Source organism: Austrofundulus limnaeus, unplaced genomic scaffold (assembly GCF_001266775.1).
Source record: "Austrofundulus limnaeus strain Quisiro unplaced genomic scaffold, Austrofundulus_limnaeus-1.0 Scaffold437, whole genome shotgun sequence".
Lineage (NCBI taxonomy): Eukaryota > Metazoa > Chordata > Actinopteri > Cyprinodontiformes > Rivulidae > Austrofundulus > Austrofundulus limnaeus.
In genome coordinates, this window is record NW_013952839.1 from 445,335 (window position 1) to 461,350 (window position 16,016).

The following is a 16,016-nucleotide window of genomic DNA, read 5'->3' on the forward strand; positions in this document are numbered from 1 at the left end:
CTGCAGGACAGGACATAGTTAAGAAAAAAGATAAAATAATGAGGGAACAAATAATATTGTCAAACATTARTTTGGGAATGTGATTCATTTTATTGATTTAATTGCTTTCATATTTTCACAAAAAATATAAAAAATAAAAATGCTATGATCTAAATTTAAACGGGTTAAACTCTGGAAATGTGCACTTCTAAGAACCTTTCATTCTGTCTTAAAACATCAACAGGTTGCTGAATGCAACACACTCTCATGAAAGGTCCATTTAAAACTAACAGGTTAATTGTTGCCATCAAACTGGAGAATCCACTCTTCCCTGTACAGCATTGTTTTCTACTGTATTTCCCTGATTCTCCCTCTCTGCTGCACCGACCCTCAGCTTTACCTCAGGAACAGACAGAAAACAAAGAAAAAACAAGTTTAGTTTAATCAGATGGAGGATTTGCTGTCTGGGCTTTTTTTTTCCAATAACAAGTCTGCTGACAGGAGATGAACAAACTGCAGAAAGCAGATAAATAAATAAATAAATAAACTGAGGCAGAGGAAAAGTGTAAAACTAAAAGTTAGAAAGAAGACATCATTCATCAAACTGAAGAAAGAGGATGTCAGAAGTTAGAAAGTAAAACTGGAGAGAAAAAAACTAAAACTTCTTTTTGAGTTTACAGCCAATCTCAAAGGTAAAAATAAACYTGTCCTCAGACTGTGCTGTAAGAAAAACTGATATGAGTTTTTTTCTTCTGTTTCATCAAAACATTTGAGTTACAAATAAGTAAAAACAAAGCAATTATTAAATTAAAATTTCATTTTTTTATTTTCATAAATGATTGGTTCTGCTTGCACCACTTTTAAAACACAAATCCTGAAATATTCTTTTATGAAATATAACAGATAAAAACCTGCTATATGATTAAAACCTGCTGTGTGACACACTGTTGTTGTAAAAATCGTTTCTTCTAATCGACAGAATGTCTAATGAAACAGAGACATGTCAGAAAAAAAGCATCCCAAGTTGTACATCATTATGTTCAAATGTTATTTCACACACATTCTTGCACACACATTAAAAAGTTGTGTTTTTGTGTTTAATATAAATATTCTAACAGCTGAGCCATGTTCAGCATGATGACATGTTATCCTAACTCTGAATTATGTTTTAAAAGCTTTCAAATTTTCCTTAATTTATTTTAATTGCAGCTCTGATTAAACACCTCTGGTTGCTTTTAGCAGATAACGGCTCACAAACATCAGTTGTTCTGACTTACAGTACTTTTGGTGTGTAGATATGTGCAGATTTCACACATCCTACCAGTAAATGCTTTTCAAATGATTTGGAAAATAAATATCTGCATTTTTTTTAATGGCAAAAAGAAAAGTGAATGGTATTCATTAATGCAAATAAAAAATGCTTCATTTTGCACAAACTGTTGCAATTACATCAAAACATAAGAAATTGAGATGAAGAAAACTTAAAACATTAGCAATGTGAGCGATCAAAGAAATGCTAAATAATATGAAATAAAAATCAGAMAATAAAATAATTATTCTTACCCAGTTAGAGGTGATGGGCAGCAGATCCCAAACAATTCAGAAAGATCCAACAAGTACAGAACATAAACAGATGGATAGTCCCTTGTTTAAAATTAATTGATTTTTAGCTTTTTTTCTGGTCATAAAGGAAAGTTTAACTAAAGAAACAAACAAGAAACAAAATAAATTTGAAACAATATTAATACAATTCTGCTATAGCTGTACAAATAAAACTAATATTTTTTTATTCATTCTCTGTTTTGTTTAAGTCAAATAACTGCATCCTAACTTTATTCATTTATAAAGTCAAATTAAAACATGTTTTACCAAAAYCACAGCTCAGTTCCATCTGTTGATCAACTCACCAGCCTCTCCCAGTTTATATAAAATCCTTGCTTTCATCTAGTCTGCATCTAGCCTCCCATATGCATCAGGTTGCTGTCGGTCACATCTTCTTGTTCTGCTTTTAGTCCTGGTCCTCAGTTTGAGCCTTTTCTCCATGTAAACTTATATCCATCCTGTCTGTTTTGATAACTTGTCTGCAGTTTAGAGTTTATTTCTCCACACATACAAAAAAAGGGGAAAAAACTCTTAATGGGTTTCCAAATGAAAATGGTATAAAGGCATTTCTAAATGAGGCAAACATAAATACAGTTTTTATATAGTAACAGTAATTATTAATCCAATACATCATCAAGCTTCAGATGAAAGCAATCATAATTTATTCCACCCATGTTTTTTTCCATTACTTGTTCGTTTATAAAAATAAATAAATAAACCTAATCATGAATGTTACCAAAACAAAACAAAACAAAAAACATTAATGTGCATGAAATTGGGAATTAAAGGTCTTTCTTATAAAATAACTACAAATCTATCTTTAGAACAACCAATCAAGACAAATGTTGACTTACCAGACCAATCAATTACCATGTGGAAGATTATTCATTCAGAAACAAATAGTTTCTAATTACAAAAAAAAACATCCAGCTGTTATTTTTAAAGCCCTCCCAATGATGCCAGACATTTGAATAAGGAGATTTAAAAAAGGGAAATTGCTCATAAAAGCAGCAGTGGTTGTTGACTCTGTCAGTTTGTCGATGAATCACAGCAAGAATCTGGTTTTGYGTTCCTCAGTCGTCTGAGTGGAGCTGAGTTTGCTGAAGTGGACAGTTTGTTTCATCTTCTGTCTTGTAAAGTTCCTGGTTCTTTAATACATACTGTGTGTACAGGTTCAAGTCCTGAAGAACCACTGAATGTGCCTCRATCCTGATCCAAGTCTGGGAGTTGTTTCTAACCTGGAGTACTTGGAATTTGAACCTCTTTATTAGAACCTGTCATTTATTTATTTATATTTTTATTTTATATTTGATTTACAATATGTTTGCATTGTGAAATGAGATTATATTACAAAAATTATCCCTATTTTCTGTTTAGATTTGGATTTTTTAATACAAGTCAAAAACTTGTTTTATATGGGGAGGGGTAATAGTGATAAAATTATTTTAACTTTTTTGGACATCATCAACATTTTTTATAATCATTCAGAATGCAAACTGTTTTAATAGCTACAGAGATCAAACTAAATGGCACTAAATGCTGTCATCCCTGCCCTCTTCATTTCATATTATTATATTTGCCTGAATCATTTCACATGTTTAAATCTGTCTTGATTTAATCTGTTTTATGACATTTTTGTAAAATATATAAAAAATGAGGCATTCCAACCTCGTGTGACTGTGATTAGAAATTAAAAGGATTTCCAATAATAAATAGTTTAGCCATAAAATAGAACCAGAACACTTAATAGTGCTGCAGGACCCAAAATGGTTTCCTCTTATTGGCTAACTGAGAACTGAGAGTTCATTTGTTTTTTGACAGAAAACCCTCAATATTGTGGCAGTTATGAGACAAATCCGAAGAGAGGCTGAAGGAACAGGCCCACGGTTCCCAGGATGCAGACGGTCACAAAAACCCAAAGGAAGATTCTGTCAATCACCATTGCAACATATTTCCAGTCATCTTCAACCTGTGAACGATAAGAAACAAAACAAAAACAGGACTAAAACAGTGTTACTAGGGGTGCTTTTTTTTCCCAGACAAGTGTGGTGGTTTAGGATTGGAGTTGATGGGTGAGAAAAGGGGGATTCTGGGAGAAGAAGGGAAACTCGGTGAAGTTAATCAACAGAGGATCTGTAAATAATTTACAGAAATAATCCCAATAAATGAATTGTGTCTGATGAAGCAACAGGCAGGTTAACAATGCTGACTGCAACACAAGCTTTGCACATCAAAGACTTGGTCTCCCCTCTGAGAGATTCCTTCCACTTTATTTATAACTGACAGAACGAGGAATGAGACGGCTCAACTCCTACTCAACGCTAACACTGCGGTTAACCAGTGGAGCAGGTCCGGCTCGACACCAGTGATGGACAGAATTACAGCTGAGCTCTCCACAGCCAGCACAGCTGTCAGTGTGAAGGCTCTCTTTCTTCTTCTTCTTTTTTTTTCCATAAATGTATTATGCAACAGAATGCTGGCTGTGCATTTTATTTTTATGAACTTGTGCATAATTAGAAAGTATGGAAAGAAAAGTTTATGACATAGCACAGTTTTAAAAGTTTATTCAGAATTCAACAAAACTAATGTGCTGTTTTTCCCCCCTAAAACTAAAATACATCACAGCAATCTACTAAAATGTTATATAACACAATATTTGGGTTAATTTCATTTTGCAGCTTTGGTTTCAGGACCATGAACTGTTTGCATAAACCCTGGTTCAATGTTAAGATAAAAAGAAAACATGATATTTGAATGGAAACAGTAAAAATGTGAATATTTTTTGATTAAAAAAGACAAAAACACAACCATCATATCTGTGTCCTGTTTGTGCACACAGAAGACTGTTCTCTTGTTTTTTCCTTTTCTCAGTTTGCCAGTCTGTAACTCACCCAGTCCCTGTTTATTCTTCATTAAACAGAGAACACAGAAAACATGGACAGCTGATGCATTTGAATTAAACTGATGAGGAACAACAAAGTAAGGGCTCACCTCCTTGGCCTTGTTTCGGCTCCTCATGTTCTCTGCGATGTACTTGACGCTCTCGATGGCCTGTTTGATCTCCGGTGACACCACAGAGAAGGCCATCACTGCGTTAACGTACTGAGGACTCAGCTGACGCTTCATCTTTCCAGAGTCTGGAGTATCTGGTGTCTCCCTTCCATGCCGACAGGGGCAGGAACATTTCTTTTCACTGCAGCTCTCCACAGACGAGAGCATACTGTCCCCGAACTCCAAACAATTAAGAGACCCTCCACCAACCTGCTGAAAAGAAAAATATTCAAACTTCATTTTTTTCCTTGTTTGATGACCTGTCTTTACTTTACTTAAATTATTTCACAAATATGTATACTTTCTGTATATGGATTCGTCTAGAATGTTGGTCTACATCAACAAATCATCCATTCATTTAAATCAGGTGTGTTGGAACAGAGAAACAAGTACAACATGCWGGCCTGCAGACCTCGAAGACCAGAAGTGACTATCCCTGCATTAGGATTTTCCAGATTTTTGTTTGGAACTTGGGTCACAACATTTTTTTTTGTGAGCACTGTGTTTGATGAAAGGTATTCTTACTTGCATCAAACTATTCTTCCTCTTCTTCCTGCCTTTCCCGCCTCCTCCTCCCCCTCCAGCTCCTCCTGCTTCCCCACTGTCGTCCAACCACCCGGCCTTGCCATCCTCATCAATCGGTCTCCGCATCAGCATGATCCTCGGCAGCACTTTGAGGAACACCGACCTCACCCAGCACGGCATGGTGTGGGTCATCGGCGTGCGGTAGTGCACGTTCAACACGAACACAGTGATGACGATGCTKAGGGTGACGAAGATCATCGTGAAGAGCAGGTACTCCCCGATGAGAGGGATGACCAGCGATGTGGAGGGGATGGTCTCTGTGATGACGAGCAGGAACACAGTGAGGGAGAGCAGGACAGAGATACAGAGCGTGACCTTCTCTCCACAGTCGGATGGGAGATAGAAAACCAGCACTGTGAGGAAAGAGATGAGGAGGCAGGGGATGATGAGGTTGATGGTGTAGAAGAGTGGCAGGCGCCGGATGTAGAAGGAGTACGTGATGTCTGGGTAGATCTCTTCACAGCAGTTGTACTTGATGTCATGTTTGTAGCCTGGAGCGTCAATGATTTCCCATTCGCCGCTCTCCCAGAAGTCTTTTAAGTTGACCTATCACATGGATAAAGCATTTTAAACTGGTTTACCTTGATCTGCTGCAAGAGCCACAGTTTGGATCAATTTACTTTTTTGTAAGCAGGCTGTTACATATTAAAAGTAAATACTGGGTTTATAATTTAATTAGTTACTAATTAAATTTTAGCAGAGTTGCAAAGCAAATAAAGTGTTTTTTCACCAGTATTTTCATGCATGAGCAAAATTTGTTGCTGGAATAATGTCTGAATCAGTTCTGTTTGTGAAGCTCATGTCTCCTACAGTCTTAGAACTGGATGTTAAAAGTGATATGGTTCACATAATGACTGTGTAGATTTACCTGAAAGAATAAAAGTAAAGCAAATTCATCTGACAACTTGTTACATGACTCACAACTTTCAAAACTACTTTCTTCAGATGTAAGAATCCAGTAAAACCAGAGACAGGACCAGAAGGTGGAAGTTGAGGCACACAAARAGTGAACATCCTCTAGTGGTTGACTAGTTCCACCACTCAATATAAACAAAATAAACATTTTTTCTGATTATCTCCTTGTCACTGCACGATCTGTTCCAGAAGCATGATACATAACAYGAGCTCATTTGCGCACACGCTAAAAGAAATACAGCTAATTTGTGCTAAGAGATATACATTTGGATTACCAGTTAATGTGCCTGATTTAGGAAAAAATACTGCAAATTATTATTTTCATACTTAATTATAAAAGTGTGCTAAATTCTAACCTGTAAACTATTTTAATATTACATACATTCTGATTAATTCAATATAGCTCTACAATGTGGACATATTTATTATACGGACTTGCCGATCTAAACAGACGTAATTTCTAGACGGTGTTATAATTCATCTCTTTTCCATTTTATTTAATTTTTTTCTGGAATAAAAATCCATATCTGTTGCAAACGTTGTCTTTTCTATGAAGCATTGCAGGTGACGAAAGACTGAAATCAAATACATTCTGTCATCAAGCGGTTTAGCGAAATGCTACACGCTAAAAACAAACAGCCCTCCTGCTAGTATTTATTTTAGTGATGAGCTGTTGATACGAATTGTGCTTCCAGTACAGATCGGGCAATGGTACCCCTCAATTCCTGACTCTTACTTTGCTTCAAATTTGAACAATGGAAATTAAGGAAAATGTTTGGGACATCTTTAATATTGGCCTCAAGACTTATTATAATGTTTAGTTTCCTATATTATTTATCTAGTTTACATAAACAAAGGTTTTAATGAAAAAGTGAGAAAAAGACAAAGCATTAAGCTGCAGCAGGCTTTCTAAGAGTAGCTTGTTAAATTCACTTCAGGTAGTTCTTTGTTAAAGCTATTTAACTCTGAAATAAAGATGTTCCCTTTAAAAGACCTGTTTTACAAGGAGTCAAACATTACGCTCAGGAGTTCAGGATTTTTTTTTGTTCTTCAAGAGTTGAGAGTTGATGTGGAGATAAATAGACTCAGTCCTACTGTTGTTTTCCTTCTCCACTGTCTCCACAGAACCTTATTAAAACGTTCTCCACCCAAGCAGACTGTAAACAGCTTAATTAGATTTGAACACAGACACAATTACTGACCTTGGATCCAATAAGTACCAGGTCAATCTTGGCTTTGTCATAAGTCCAGGAACCAAACTTCATGGAGCAGTTCTGGTAGTCAAAAGGGAAGTAGGTGATATCCATCGGACATGAGGATTTAAAAATGGCGGGAGGAACCCAGGTGATAGTTCCATCAAACTTCAGCAAAGCCTTGGTCTTATCCTCCACCAGGAAGTCACCTACAGCACTGAGGTGTGTGTATGTTTTATCAATGAGAGTTTATTTTTTTCCACAGTAGAAAAGGTATGAGAAGGTTAGAAACAGGAGTGTTTGAAACAACGAAAGGAGGAAGTCCGAGATGTCAGACAACAGGACGGGACGAAAAAATGAAAATGAGGCATAAAAGAAAAGAAAGAATAATAACAAAAACTAAGACTGTGTTACAGTTAAAAAATCATGGATACTGAAGAAAAAATAAGCATTATTGAATAATCTGAATCTGTATTTGATTAAAGTTATGAGCAGCTACAGTGAGAACAAAAGACAAACAAGTTCATTACAATACCGGTTCCAAAAAATCCTTAATGAGCTCCGTTTTTTTTTACAAAAACTTCTACAGTTTCTTTGTTTCAGCATTTGATTTGTTTACTGTGTTCCACTGTGAATAAAATATGGGTTTATGAGATTTGCATATCATTGCATTCTGTTTTTATTTATATTTTACTTTTTTTCAGAAATGTGACTGTTTGAACTGCAGGGACACCACAAACAGACTGATAGTCCCTCACATTAAAATATGAAYTGCAGTATTAGTTTTAGTGCGTTGTACATTATTATATAATTAATTATGCAAACGCATGATGAACAAAAAGTTGGTAATATAAACCCTTTTTTAAGCTTTTTCTTTTGATGTATTTTCTTCTGTTTGTAACGTTTGTAAGTTTCAGAACAACTAATCCATAAAACCTAATGGCATGTGTTAAATGGGAATATCATCTGCTGTGTAAAAGTTATGTTACTGATACTGAACAGGTAAATTSTAACTGCTCTGGTTTTAAAAGGCTCACTTGTTGTAGAGAACAATGTCAGGTCTCCAGATCTTGTTTGAAGGAACTCTGATGAACTCAATCCCATCAAACTCTGTTGGCTTCCATCGCAGCTTGTAGTCATTCCAAATCTGAAGGGGAGGAAAAGCAGACAGGACACAGTCCACTGCAGATATCCACTTCATGAGCATAATTTGTAAAAAAAAAAAAAAAGGCATATTCACATTCCACAGAACTTTCTTTGATGCTTTATAGTCGAGTCATGTAAAGATATTGCCGAAAAGAGAAAACTGGCTCATTGAGCATCTTACTGCTTTCATTCACTCTTAAACGTTCTTCTGCAAAATGAAAAAAAAAATCCCACATTTGATGGAGTTCTTTCTCATACAAAACTCAGTGATTTCAGTAATCAAGGACATGTGCATTCATCAGACCTGTTAAAAGCAGCTCAGAGAGAGGAGCAGAAAGATTAAATACCTCTCTGACAGAAACAAAGGCTCGGTGCGTCCACTTGTTATTCTGTCAACACACCTGCAGGTAGCAGTTTATTAGCCGTGGACTCATTAGTCTTGGTTGTTTGGGCGTCATTCAAGATGAATTTATTCATTAGTAATGTGGATTATTACCTGTTTATGACCTGGGAGATTTTTTAATTAACCAGTTCATGCTACACTGCTTTTTCCATTTAGCTTTCCAGGGATTTTACCTTGTGATCACCTGGCAAACACTTCAGATGTTCAAATAAGTCAATTACTGTAGCCATAAGATTTAGGTAAAGAGAGGAAATTGTTTTTCTTTCAGCCGATCCCTGCAGCAGGAGTCGGTTCACAGGAAGCTTTTCCACCTGCAGCTTTTGCATCGCTAAAACCAAGTCAATGGTGACCTTCACTCATGACGTAACGCATATCATTTGCAAATATTATCTGCCGCTCACTCAAAAGATCGGACGGAYGGACTAGATTCAGAGTCAGTATACAGTAACAGAAGACGTTTAGAGGACGTTTTGACACATCTGACCTCAGAAATCACAGGAAAGTTCAGTTGAAAGGTTGGCTGGAGGTCTTCCACAGACTTGGAAAGCGAGCAGAATTGTTAAAAAGGTTGGTGCTTTTACTGATGTCTATAGCTTAGCTCGCTGCATCGGTGTGTGTGTGTGTGTGTGTGTGTGTGTGTGTCTGTATTTTTATCACTTGAGTCTCCAGTTCTGCCTCATTTAAAGAAACTTATTGGTGATGTTTAAAATGTGTGTAAGAATATTATCTATATGTGTGACTGACTGCAGTAGATCGCTGTACAAGGCTAGCATGGATGCTATTGACTTTTAAAAAACACTACATATTTTATAGTCATGAAACATGACATAGTTTTATAAACCATTTTGTGAATATGTTTGTGACTAAACAGGTGATTTTATGTACAGATTGGTCTGAGTGGCTGCTGTCACAGATGGTTACTGAGAGCAGAAGGTACATGCTAGATTAGATACATGCCTGATTTACTTCCAACACTTAATTGATCTGTTGTTTTTACATTAGGGCAAAAAATCTGTACAAGGTCCTGGCTCCATCGGTAGGGTGGCCCTTGAAGATGATGCAATGACAATAGGCGGAGTCAGGTACTGAAGATGTTGTTATAAAGAAGTGACTTCCTGATTTGGGGGCTGAAGGCAGAGATGAGCTACAGAGCTAATAAAACTGTTTTTCAGTCCACTGCTGGTGGTTGTATATATTTTTTCAATTTCAACATTTAACTATTGGTGCATTGTCTATCTGGTTACGAACACCTATTAAGGTAAACGAACACGCCTAACTTATCTATTATCTTTCAACTGTATCCTGAGTCACTGCTACAAGGAAGTGTAGCATAATGTTTTGTGGTCCTCCCAGTGGAGTTTAATGCTTTTTTCTTGTCTTTATTTAAGTTTAAACACATCTAAACCGGCGCAGCCCCATGTAATTAATGGAGCCACTGTGAGAGTTGGTGTGCACATCAGTATTGAGCGGACACAGTCACATGACTAGTGTTCTAAAAATAGCCTGAGTGCAGGTTCCCATTAGCAGTGTCGGCCATCTTGAATAGGGTTGACTCCAAAGGTTGTTAGCTCAATAAAACACACACTGTGTGGTGTTTTGTGGGGATTTATTTATGCATACTCACATGCCTGAGCCATAAATTTGTCTCCATGATTTGATTCACTTCATCCTGCAGGAACAGTAAAAAGAAAAAAAAAAAAAGAACAGGTTGATCCGTGGAAAAATGTGTGTTTGCATTTGTATCTGAGAATAAAAGTAAATGTTTTTTCTTTCTCTCATCTTTGTCTTCTGGAGCCAAAGTTATCCAGCTGAGAAGGTCACCTGTGGGCTTAAAATTACACAAAGGTACAGATGTCACCTCCTCTCTGCCTCCCTCTGTAATACTCATTTTTGATTTGCAGCCCAGTGAATCTCATGTGTGCACAAGCCACCCACTGAAACACACACACACACACACATACACACACCTGACACATGTGCATCCACATCTGCAGCACACTCACCTTGCCGAGGTGGCAGCTACAGCAAAAATCTCAGTCCAGTCTGAAAAAGACTTCCTGCGGGCAATTTTCTCTTAATCTCCAGATTTTCTTTTAGAAAGTGGAAAATCTCTTTTCATGGGAGAATATTTAAGTCCCCCACCCATAACGCTTGCATTAAACTTAACACGTGTAAAAAGCCAAACAGAGCCGTGTAMCAACACGGTGCGCCGCTTTTGGAATCCATGAAATTGAGCAGACTAAATAAAGACATTCTGCTCTTTCTTTGTGCAGCTTATCTCTTTTTTTCTTTTAGCTTTTTTCTGTTTCATAAGGTAAAAAAATGAGATGAAGATGCTTCAGGAGAGACAACGCTTCACAGAGACTCTGAACTGTTTAAAGGACATTTCACAGAAAGTAAAACTGTGACGTCCTTTTAAACAAGCGTGCGTCTAGCAGGTTTGTTTCTGTGGTGGGGTTGGAAACTCACGACTTTAACCAGCTGTGAAATGGAGACCTCAAACTCCACGGTGACRGGGTCCGAGACATTCTCCACTGGTCTGATGAACTGATTATATCGTCTGAAAAGCTTCCTGAACAGACGGTCCTCTGCCTTGGATGAGAAGCAACCTGAAGGTAAAGGAGCAGAACGAGCGATCAGCAGCGAATAAGCAAAACTAAAACAGCCAAAGAGGGAAATATAAAAAACAATGTGCATTTGATGCAAAGGATGTGACAATCCTGGATCACAGAGGCAGCTGAGCTGATGCATTTTCTTCAGATTCTAGTGATCAAAAGTCTCACTGCAGACATGCATTGTTCTTAAAAGGTAAAAGATATTTTAGTGTTATAACTGTTTTCTGCATTCTGAACAAMTTTCATCAAAAAGCATTGACTCTAAATGCATTTTTAAGGCCCACAGTATGATCTGATCGGGCCAGTGCCCAAATTTGCCTCTTTTTATTCAAATAAATTGCATTACTTCTTTATTTCTCAACCAGTTTGAACAAAGTTTGTATTATTTGCCTATTTGGTTTTAGCTGCATCCAATAAAATGGGTTTTAATACAATTTGGGAACATTTAATTTTTTTGTTGCATACCAACAAAGAAGAACAGAGCAGATATCAGTCCTTTAGCATCTCTAATCCCCTCATGTTACAAATAAGTTAGATTTTAAAATGAAAGAAAGGCTTTAGCTACAGTATAATGTTGATGCAGCGTCAGAAATAAGCCACCTGGATTGAAGGTTTTATCAATCAATAAATCTCTTTATTTAGACACAATTATGGTCCATAAAAAACAGACAAAACAAGAACAATAAAAAAGAAGAAAAATAAAAATATATATAATGAAATAATCAATCACTGACATATAAACTAATGTGCCAATGTTTTTATGTTATGTTATTTGATGACTCATGTTTAAACAAGTGTTATTAGATTCTCACTTTTCCGCTGAGATTATCTGAACATGAAGTATTTTGGTACAAGTGTGTGGCATAATAAATACTAGCATCCAGTTCATAAAAAATATTTTCTCATTTTTGGAGGGAATGTTAAAAAGTGTTCTCAGTTTATTTTACTGCGGTCTGGGTTTTTTGGTCCTGTTCAAAGTGCTGCACCGTTTTCAATGAGTGGATTTATTCTGCAAAATTAAAATTAAAATACATTACAAACCACTAGACTCTGTCTTTTTTTAGGTAAAATGATTTTGGATGTTTTACTTTAAACCGTAATTCAGTCTGTGTTAGCATTACTGTGGACAGGTATTAGCATAGTCACGACATCTGAGAATAAAATCTCCTGAAAAAGGAAAATTCTGTCTAACGAGCAGTGACAACCATGTTCTGCTCGCTTCTCCTGATTATTATAATTCAGTTCTTCTTGGCAGCTGTGAGGGTTTCATCTTATTAGGAGACAATTTATTATGTTTAAGCCTTAATAGCAGGTGTGTGTCTGGCAGGATGGCTTATTTGCTGTGAATGAAACTTAAATTTGGCGAGTCATATTTACTAATCTTTCTGGAACAGAATGAAATTGCCTGAGGTATAAAAGCAGGATGTCTGTATAGAAAATGTCCAGGAAGCTATTTTAGCTTCATGCAGAGGAGGTGCAGACTGGAGCCTGAGGAAAGAATGTGAAAGATTGCTTATTTTTGTTTTTATTTTAGCACAGGTATTCAAAGGATTGTGGGAGAATATAACATATATTTAGATTTAGATTGAAATGTTTAAGCTGTATTTCAAACACAGGTCTCAAATATTTAAGTAAACAAACTGACAAGTGCACACATTCACAGTCAGGCAAAAACGTGAGTTGGGCAATCTGGTTTATTTATATTCCAGTGATTAGTGAAGATCATCGCCCACCCTTTCTTCTAAAACTCTTTTAGAGTTCTGCAGAAATCCAGCTCACCTTCCATCATCACCACCTATAAATATCTTTATCATACTTGTTTTTTTAAAAGGAGGTTTGAAATGTGAGGTGAAACTGGACAGGAAGGAAAATGCACTGACAGAAAGAAAAAAATACTCATTCAAAAAAAAATCACGATTAAAGGTAAATCTCTAAAGGAGTCTGTTCTGCAGAACTTTGAAGAACCTGCCTCACCTCAAAGAAAACAAACGTTTTTTTCCTCCTAACTTCATTTGACTAATTTCAGCCAAAATGAGCTCAAATCCAATTTGAGGACAGAAAAAAAATCTGCTAATTAGAAAAGACTTGTTTGGGTAAAAAGCCTTGAAATCTTGACGATGAAACACTTCTGACCCTGTTTCATTTCCCCGCCTCCTTCTGAGGAGACAGATAACCCTCCTCATTCAGACAACAATGACACAAGAGACCTAGCTGGAGTTGAACTCGCAATGACAGCCCTCCAGAGACAGCAAAAAAGAAAAAAAATCAAAAAAGAAAAAAAAAACATTTAGATGAGACGAAGAAGAGGGGAAAGGAGAGGAGAGACAGAATGAAAGCAAAGCCTTCTTAAGATGTCACTCAGAAGATTACGTGAATCCGAGCTTCTTAGCCTTCTGTCTGATGGCTGCGTTCGCACGACGAGACTACACTAACTGGAGTTAAAAGAAGCATGAAGACAGCTTCAGATTCAGGTAGGGGAAAACACAAAAAGGAACCAGTTTGTGGCAAAATTACAACAAACTTTTAGCAACTCATTAAGGCAACAGGAATCTGTTAAACTGATCAAAGGAAGAAAGGAAAAGAGATCATTCTGATCAAAATAACTTGCAAAAAATGGGAAAAATGAAACAATGGATCGTACCACTCCTCCAATCACTGCAGAGCTGCTTCCTGCTTAAACACAAATGTGTAACGTGCAAGGTTTTCTTACGGTGAAATAAAACAAACTGTTTTTTTAGCTCCTTTAACAGTCGCCCCTGAAATTCCTTAAAAGCCTTTCAACATTTACATTTTTAATGTATTTATTTATTTGTACGGGTGCCAAACTAAAGGTAAGAACTGCAGGAAGTCGTCTGACACCCTAGTTTTCAAAATAAAAGCCCACAGTAGCATCTGGAAACGTTTAAAAGCAGAAACCGCACCATTTCCGCCCACATGTTAAGGGGTTTAATTAGTTACAGGGTCCATTTTGTTTCATTTAGACATTAATCCTTCCTCTCTATTTTCCAAAATAAATTATATTGGCAGTAAATTACCAAGCTGAGTCTGCATTCTTACCAAAAAAAAGTTTGCAGAAAAGGATGAGAATGCTGGATGAAAAAAAATAAATACCCTAATAAAAAGATTTAGAGAAAAGGCTGGTGGTGATATGTTTAACAAATATAGAAGATTAATTTTGATATAAATACCATCAAAAAATGCTATCATTTTTTCCAGATTATTCCCCCTGATATATCCCAACAGCCAACAGATTTGGATATTTATGAAGCTTTGTTCTTGAATTTTAAACCAGATCATGTCTGTGATTAAACAAAAAATTACAATTTGATGAGAAGTGGAGCTGTATATGATTTAATGCTGATATCCAAAAACAATAAAAATAAAACCCTCCTTCATATTTTACCTAATCACGTCAACAGTTCAGTTTCAGTTATTCACGTCATTGTGCAGTATGAGTCAAAATTTGGCAACATGCTTTAAATAATAAATCCCTCCACTGAGAAGTTTAATGGACCTAAAACACGAGTCTAGCTGTGAACTCCCTGATTGTAAATGTGTGTTTAAAAAAACATTACCAGAGCAATGAGGACACATCAAATATTCAGGTCAAGGTGTAAAATGGTTGCACGGCTCTGTGGCACTAAAAAATAACTTTTATCCTACAGTTTTAAGGTTTCATTAACAAGACGTTTCCACGTATTTCACACAGAAAATGGAAGATAAAAGTGAGAAATTCTGAAACATTTGAGCTTCTGTTGTGAGACGGATTCATTGTGCTGCTTCACAGAGGCTGAGATGCAATAAGAGACGGAAAAAGAAGAGACTGTTTTATGGGTTACAGCATGTGAGAGGCTTGTGTTAGGGAGCCATTTAGCCTTGATTCTCCCTGGAGCGTGCAAAAGCTTTTAATGGAGAGAGAGAGAAAGAGAGAGAGAGAGAGGAGTGTGGAATAGATGTTTATCTCGTACATGTGTATTATATGTTCATGATTTTTAAAAAGAAACATTTGTGACTTAAATATCTGCTTCTTTTCTCCCTGCTGAGCTGAAATGCAACGAATTCAGCTAAAAACAAAGGAAAGATGAATGCAAGCTACTCAGCTGAAGCACAAAGTTGATGACGGCAACTGAACCTTAGAGACTTGTGAGTGAGATGGTGTGACGGGATAACAAGAGCAAGACAAGTGCAAAAAAGACAGAATATACAAGTGGAGCAGGAAATACTCTCAGCAGGACACTTTGCAGACTGAGACAACATTCAGAAACATCTCCACTGAATTCTCCTCTCCTCCTTTGTTGTTTTAAAGACGTATCATAAAAGTCCAGCAGAGGGGCTCTTACATGCAAAAAAAGAGCAACATCATGATTGTTAAAAGCAAAGAGGACACTAAATTAACTTTTCCTGACTTCACTCTGTCTGGCAGCATCCTCCAGGTCACGGATGAGGTCAAATATTTGGGACATTACATCACCGCTGACCTGTCTGATGACAGAGACATTTACAGGCAGCGTTGTACTCAATATGTAC

General features: G+C 36.6%; 1 protein-coding gene across 1 annotated transcript in view; it reads right to left on the reverse strand.

Moving 5' to 3' along the window:
* Positions 1–2,226: 2,226 nt before the first annotated feature.
* LOC106529327 (neuronal acetylcholine receptor subunit alpha-3) overlaps positions 2,227–16,016 on the reverse strand; it is a 16,183-nt gene continuing 2,393 nt past the window's right edge. Inside the window, exons 2-8 of the mRNA XM_014024723.1 lie at positions 11,344–11,483; positions 10,499–10,543; positions 8,363–8,472; positions 7,335–7,542; positions 5,158–5,763; positions 4,573–4,845; positions 2,227–3,550 (exon numbers count right to left, since the gene is read on the reverse strand). Coding sequence (XP_013880177.1) covers positions 3,425–3,550; positions 4,573–4,845; positions 5,158–5,763; positions 7,335–7,542; positions 8,363–8,472; positions 10,499–10,543; positions 11,344–11,483 — 1,508 coding nt within the window. The 3' untranslated portion in view covers positions 2,227–3,424. The remainder of the gene's footprint in view (positions 3,551–4,572; positions 4,846–5,157; positions 5,764–7,334; positions 7,543–8,362; positions 8,473–10,498; positions 10,544–11,343; positions 11,484–16,016) is intronic.